At 40.4% G+C, this 7,832-nt stretch overlaps 1 protein-coding gene across 1 annotated transcript; it reads right to left on the minus strand.

The window, feature by feature from the left end:
* Positions 1 to 2,209: 2,209 nt before the first annotated feature.
* Positions 2,210 to 3,216, minus strand: LOC101609880 (olfactory receptor 1L4-like). Its single transcript, XM_004662776.3, has one exon. It carries the CDS (start codon positions 3,143 to 3,145, stop codon positions 2,210 to 2,212), a length of 936 nt encoding a protein of 311 aa, XP_004662833.2. The 5' UTR covers positions 3,146 to 3,216.
* Positions 3,217 to 7,832: the final 4,616 nt, after the last annotated feature.

A 7,832-nucleotide genomic window follows, 5' to 3' on the forward strand; every position in this document is an offset into this window, starting at 1 on the left:
TTATACTCTCATTTTTGGTTAGATGAGCTTCTCTTTTCAGGTGGCAGTGACCACTGGGATGACCCAAAGGCAACATAGTGCTGAGAAGAAGTGACAGAGAAGTGTCCAGCACTGAAATATCACTATTACACTCCCAAGGCTCAGGGCCCATTGGGGAGGAGGTGGTGGAAAGAATGTAAGAGCCAAAGGAAGGGTATGACTCCTTACAATTGTCCACACAGAAATTGGCCTCCATATCCATGACTTCACAGTGCCTAGAAATACCTTCAAAAGATCGTCATAATAGGAAGAAAAGGTGATGACCCCAAAATAAAAGAGAGATTAATGGAGAGACGGAGGAGATATGATGGAGATTGGAGCTGTGAAGGGGAAAGTGGGGGAGGGAATTATCATGGTTTATTGTCTGTAGGTATAGAAGTTGTCAATAAAAATTCCAGAACTTGGGAGGCAGAAGTAGGAGGACTGGCATGAGTTTGAGGCCACCCTGAGACTACATAGTGAATTCCAGGTCAGCCTGGGCCAGAGAGAACCCTACCTCAAAAAAAACAAAATATAAAAATAAAAATAAACAGGCAAAATATATTCAGTGAACTGAATTTTCCTTGTTTCGTGTTGAGCCACATTTTTAGTACATATGTAATGAACTTGTACTAGAAGGACCAATACATTTCCTCTCATAGTTCTTTTAACCAAAGACATATCTATAGTACTAGCTTTCTACTATATTCCACTAGCTTTCATGGCTGTTATATGGTGGAAAATGGAGCTGGTAAGGAGTCCTGTGGCCTATTCTCAAAGGCTATGGGGGAACTTCCTATTCAATATGGCAATATGTTTAGAGGCCTGCTTGGACCTGTTCTCTAATTACATCTACCTTTAACTGACATTTCTTTCAAGCCTGGCATAGTGGTGCACAACTTTAATCCCAGCACTTGGGAGGCAGAGGTAGGAGGATCACTGCAAGTTCCAGGCCACCCTGAGACTACAGAGAGAATTCCAGGTCAGCCTGGGCTAGCGTAAGACCCTACCTCAGAAAACAAAACAAAACAAACAAACAAAAAAAAAGACACTTCTTTCCTCTATTTCATTTAGCAACTTTCCAGGTTAAGTTCTGGGATCTTTAGTTTAGGAAAAATCCTCATAAAGTCTTTAGCTATTACTTCTGTCAGCAGCTGTGAAGGCTGAATAGCATGCCTTATGAAAGATGGCCTCATTGCTTGTTGGGAGTTGTAGCTGCTCTTTGACCATGAGAACTGAAGCTGTTTTTGTATCTCTGGGCACAGAGGCCTTATCGTATGGCCTTGGCAAACAGTCTTCAGACACAGAGGCATCCGTGGAGCAGACTTTAGGCATGTAAGCACTGTGTAGAAAGTTTTATTTTCTGTATATAAGCTTGTGCTTGCCTGAATAAATCTGAGGCCTTGATCAGAATATAGACTTGGTCTCCTTCTTTGTGTCTCTTGGCCCCCATCCAGGTTAATTTCCCCTCGGGTCCTTGTTTAACTCCGCTGGCCGGGGCAATTGCTGACAGAGCTGGCACTCTGGCCCTTATTAAGATGTTTAGGGCCTGGGCAGATGGCTCAACAGTTAAAGGCAGTTGTCTGCAAAGGCTGTTGGTCCAGTTCATTCCCCAATACCCATATCAAGCTAGACGCACAAATTGCCCCACTTGTCTGGATTTCATTTGTACTGAAATTTATACATCCCTGGTTTGGAGCCATGGAAATACATAAAAGTCATTTGGAGATGGCTTTAACTCATGGTATAATTGCCCATCTATTAAGTGAAAATAGTTTTCCTGACATCCGGACTCCTGGCAGCACATAGCCTCGGATCAAATATATACATATATTTGTTCAATAACAGTGGTATCAGTGGTAGAAACCAAATGTTTTGCTTCTAGGTCAATGCTGTTCTTGGTACCCAACATTACTCCTCATTATTCTTTGTATATGACACATAAAGGAAGCATAACCTAATAATGTCTTAGGTAAACTTCCAATTATGATAATTCATCATTTTGTTCTTCCTTTTTTATTTTATTTTATTTTTTGGTTTTCTGAGGTAGGGCTTCACTCCAGCTCAGGCTGACCTGGAATTCACTATGCAGACTCAGGCTGGCCTTGAACTCTTGGCAATCCTCTTACCTCTACCTCCCGAGTACTGGGATTAAAGGTGTGCGCCACCATGCCTGGCCATTTTGTTCTTTCTATGAGTACATTTTGTTCCTTAACTTACTCAAACCTCTCTTCATATCTTTGTTCCTCAAGCTATAAATGAAAGGATTCATCATGGGAGTTACTACAGTGTACATAACTGTGGCTACCCGGTCCTTCACCACTGAGTACGTGGACAGGGGCCTAAAATAGACATAGATAACACTCCCATAGAATAGGCCCACTACAGTGAGGTGGGAGCCACAGGTAGAGAAAGCTTTCCACTTTCCAGCTGCAGAGGGGATTCTGAGCACAGCGACGATGATTCTCAGGTAGGAGAAGAGGATGCACAGGAAGGGGGTGACAATGACGGCCAGGGTCTCAGTCATGACCACAATTTGGCTGGATGATGTGTCAGAGCAGGACAGTTTCAGCACAGGCTGGGTGTCACAGAAAAAGTGCTTAATGACATGGGAGGCACAGAAGGAGAGGCGGGACATGAGCAGGACACGGAACAGGGAGTGCAGGTGGGAGATGGTGCAGGAGCCCAAGAGCATGAGGAGGCAACGCCGTGGGCTCATGACCACATCATAGCGGAAGGGATTGCAGATGGCCACAAGCCGGTCGATGGCCATGGAGGCCAGCAGGTAGCTGTCAGTGTTTGCTAAAGCCATGAAGAAATACATCTGGACCAGGCAGCCCACATAGGAGATGGCTTTTGTCGTTGATAGAAAATTCACTAGCATCTTGGGCACAATGACTGTTGTGAAGCAGATATCCATGAAAGACAAGTTGCTGAGGAAAAAGTACATGGGGGTGTGGAGCCTGGAGTCAGAGTGGATGGCCAGGATGATGAGGACATTCCCCACCACGGTGACCAGGTACATGATGAGGAAGATGGCAAAGAGGGGTCTCTGCATGTGTGGGTTTGAAGAGAGACCCAGGAGGATGAAGCCCGAGGTGGCACTGCTGTGGTTGCTTATCTCCATGTCTCTGGATAGGCTTTAGAGAAGCCTGGGGGAGATGTGAAGGGCAAATAGATCAAGACAGCTTTTTTCTTAAGTTCAAAAGGCATTCCATTGCTGTTCATTAGGATTTCAAACATATGTGAAAAAATAGTAACATTAAACAAGAAACAAGGTAGAAAATGCCAAATTATCTTATAAATTAGAAATTCAAAGTTTTCTTTGGGTTTTCAGGAATTTGCTTCTTGACCAATTCTTTAGCTTCTTTTTAAATGTTTTTAAGTCAGAGATGTTGTGTGTCTCCTTGAATCAGCGTGCTGTCATACAAGTAAGCTCATGAACAAGGTCTTCTCACTGGGGGTCCTCCCCCTATAACTCTTCTGTCCTGGTGATAGTGCGGATGGTATAATAAAACATCAGAATTAGTTAACACTACTTGATGGACATACAATTAGATAATAAACCTTTAGTTCGTTAGAGAAAATCCTGATTGATGTTTATTTCAACATTTTCATTTGAAAAATATGGTATTGATTTTTCAATTATAAACTTTTGGTTCAGGTTTGTCCATCAATAGGGTCCTCACTAGATGGAGGTGGGAAGGGGGATAAGAGAGTATAACCTTTTTAAATATACCAGTTTCTAAAATCAATTACACACACATATTATTTTTCCAATTACCAAGTTTTATGTTCTCATTCTAAACACTCTAATATGACATGAATGTACAATTTATAGTTTTAGAATCCCATTTCTATATGAAAAATATAGTGCGAGGACAGCCCCAGCCGCACTACTAAGCTATTTAGCTCAGGTGATATATTAAGTTGGTGATAAAAGAAAATCACAGAAATGAAATAGGTGCCCATTTATGGATGACTGGATGAAAGAAAGGTGGTATAAATACACAAAGGAATATTATTTGGCCTTGTAGAAGACAAAGTTCACGTCACTTGTAGGAAAATGGATGGAACTGGTGATGAACTATGTTAAGTGAAAATGAGCGAGATACAGAATAACAAGTATTATATGTTTTCTCTCGAATAGAGAATCTAGAAGAAAAAGATGGCATGAAAAGTAGATGGGGCTATTAGGGAAATAGAAGTACAGAGGACATGGCAGGATGATTGTGATGAATGTAGATTATAACCTGTATGAAGTTGTCATAATGAAACCACTTTAAAACCACTTTATTTATGTATTTAAGTTTGTATTTTGAGGTAGGGTCTCACTTTAGCCCAGGCTGGCCTTGAACTGATAGTAATTCTCTAACCCCCACTTCCAAGTGCTGGGATTAAAGGTGTGTGCCACCACTCCCAGACAGTATTTATTGAGTTATTCATTTATAAGAGAGAGATAGAGGGCAGGGAGGCAGAAAGAGAGAGAGAATGAATGGGCACATCAGGGCCTCTAGCTTCTGCAAACAAACTCCAGGTGCCTGTGCCACTTTGTTCATCTGGTCTTATGTGGGTACTGGCGAATTAAATCTGGAGTGTCAGGCTTTGCAAGAAAGTTCCTTTAACCACTGAACCATTTCTCCAGCCCCTTAATTCACTTTTTTTTTGGTTTTTCGAAGTCGGGTCTCACTCTGGCTCAGACTGACCTGGAATTAACTCTGTAGTCTCAGGGTGGCCTCGAACTCATGGAGATCCTCCTACCTCTGCCTCCCGAGTGCTGGGATTAAAGGCATGCGCCACCACGCCTGGCATAATTCACTTTTTATTTTGCGTGTGTGTATGCATGGGTGCATGCATGTGCCATGGTAGAGGGTAACCTCAGCATGCAGGTGCTTTCCTTCCACCTTGGTTTAGACAAGATCTCTCTTCTTTGTTACTATGAAGGTCAGACTAGCTGACCAGAAAGCTTTAGGATTCTTCTGACACAACTTCCCATGATTGTGGGCATGCTGGGATTACACATGATGTGCTACTGTGTGTAGCTCTACATTCATGCTGTGGAATCTGAACTCTGGTCAGGAGGCTTGTGGAATGAGTTCCTTTAATCACTGAGCAATCTACCTAACCCGTGAACTCACTTGTTAGCATAGGTTGGCCCAGAGATTTCAGACCTCCTGCCTTTCGTTCCTGAGTTCAGAGATTATAGGCATGTGCCAACACACTTGACAAAAAAAAAATTTTTTTTGTTCTTCCCATACTAAAAAAATGTAACAGAAAAAGTTTTTCAATTGAAAATGGTAAGAGTGGCTGGAGAGATGGCTTAGCGATTAAGCATTTGCCTGTGCAGCCTAAGGACCCGGGTTTGAGGCTTGGTGCACAAGGGGGCGCACGCCTCTGGAGTTCGTTTGCAGTGGCTGGAGGCCCTGGCGCGCCCATTCTCTCTGCCTCTCTATCTGCCTCTCTCTCTCTGTCTGTGTGTGTCCATAGCTTTCAAATAAATAAATAAAAATAAACAAAAAAATTCAAAAAAAAAAGAGAAAATGGTAAGAGTATGAAAAAGAATTTGGAATAATTCTGAGAGACAAAAAAGGAAAACTTCAAACAAAACATAAAAAAAAAAAACAAGAAGAGGGAAAAGGGAATAATAGCATAACAGAATATAAAAGTAAGGTCAAAATAAAGGGATACACAATACTCTCCAAAAGTCAGGACATTGTTCTTGCAATGCCATTCTTATGTTACCACAATTTAATGCATCATTAATATAACTACTTTTAAAGAAATTATAGTTTTCTAAGCTTATCCTGAAGAGCAAGTGACTAGGGACAGACAAGATACTTTCAACAATGTTAACTAGATAATGACATGGAAGTTTTCTAGTCTAAAATCATAGCACAGAGTAACTAAAACAATAAAATAATGGCACACTAATAAAAAAGGACAAATACAAATAAAATTACATACCTGCATTTAAATATTTACTTAGAGCATGATTATATGTTGAATTTAATATGGATTAGGAGCTTATCATATCACAGTAAGAAATGGGAGAATTTAAATAAATGTTATAACAAGTGGAACATTTAGAAAATTTAAGTTTAAGTAACCCATGTATGAGACACAAAATCCAGGTAAATGAAGAATCTAAAGGCAAAAAAATCTGTGAACTGTAAAATAACTACTAGGTACATTTAAAGAAACATTATTTTGGTATATCAGGATGGGAATGCCATTCCAAGCAAGAATGAAATGTAGCAAGAATGGGGCTGGAGAGATGTCTTAGTGGTTACGGCACTTGCTTGCAAAGCCAAAGGACCTAGGTTTGATTTCCTAGGACCCACGTAAGCCACATGCATAAGGTGGCACATGTGACTGGAGTTCGTTTGCAGTGGCTGGATATCCTGATGCACCCTATTGTCTCTCTCTCTTCCTCCCTCCCTCCCTCTCTCTACCTCTTTCTCTCTCTCAAATAACTAAATAAATAAAAATAAAACATTTTCCCAGCAATCAGGAGACAGACGGAGGATTGCTGTGAGTTCTAGGTCACCCTGAGACTACATAGTAAATTCCAGGTCAGCCTGAGCTAGAGTGAGACCCTACCTCCAAAAACCAAAAAAAAAATAAAAAAATAAAAAATATATACATACATACATATATATATATATATATATATATATATATATATATATATATAAACATGCACATATATCTACATACACACATATATAAATATAGCAAGAATGACAAAGTACTGTACTGAAAATATTTGATGTTAATACCCAAAGAGACTACAAAGAGAACTACAATAGCTTAAATATAAACTACTCAAGACAATATATTCACAATGCAGTTACCTCAGCGTATATATAAGATGCTCCACCTCCTTAATATTTAGAAAATACATGGGCTGGAGAGATGGCTTAGCGGTTAAGTGCTTGCCTGTGAAGCCTAAGGACCCCGGTTCGAGGCTCGGTTCCCCAGGTCCCACGTTAGCCAGATGCACAAGGGGGCGCACGCATCTGGAGTTCGTTTGCAGAGGCTGGAAGCCCTGGCGTGCCCATTCTCTCTCTTCCCTTCTATCTGTCTTTCTTTCTGTGTCTGTCGCTCTCAAATAAATAAATAAAAAATTAAAAAAAATATTTAGAAAATACAAACTTAAATATAGTTTTCACCCATCAGATTGGTAATGACTTGTTTTAAACTGAATCATAAGTAAACAGACTTTCACATATTCTGCAAGAGGGTCAATAGGTATGGGTCTTTTGGTGGTTTCTGTCAGAATTTTAAAAATTCTGCATTTCTTCATGCAATAGTTCTACTCAGGATATCTACCCTTTAGAAATATTATACATGTGACAAAGATGTGAGAACACATTTTTAATTATGTTTATACCAAATCACACCATATACCAAAATCTCAAAATAATTTACAGAGGAAGCATCTTACCTATTAATATATGCATGAACCAATAAACATAATGGGGTGACTTTGGTCAAATATTTGGTCAATGATATTCTTGAATGAATATGTCATTAAAAGCTCATCAGTTTGTACAATGAATAGATACTAGTAAAAATATAAAAATTATGCTCTTTTAAATTTGTTTTATTCATTTATTTATTTAGTTATTTGAGAGTGACACACAGAAGGGGCGGGGGGAGAATGGGCGCGTCAGGGCCTCCAGCCACTGCAAATGAACTCCAGACGCGTGCGCCCCCTTGTGCATCTGGCTAACGTGGGTCCTGGGGAATCGAGCCTTAAACTGGGGTCCTTAGGCTTCCCAGGCAAGTGCTTAACCGCTAAGCCATCTCTC

The sequence above is a fragment of the Jaculus jaculus genome, chromosome 1 (genome assembly GCF_020740685.1).
Source record: "Jaculus jaculus isolate mJacJac1 chromosome 1, mJacJac1.mat.Y.cur, whole genome shotgun sequence".
Lineage (NCBI taxonomy): Eukaryota > Metazoa > Chordata > Mammalia > Rodentia > Dipodidae > Jaculus > Jaculus jaculus.

Excerpts from the sequence above, each read along its gene's own strand:
- LOC101609880 (XM_004662776.3), bottom strand. The coding sequence starts at position 3,145 with ATGGAGATAAGCAACCACAGCAGTGCCACCTCGGGCTTCATCCTCCTG.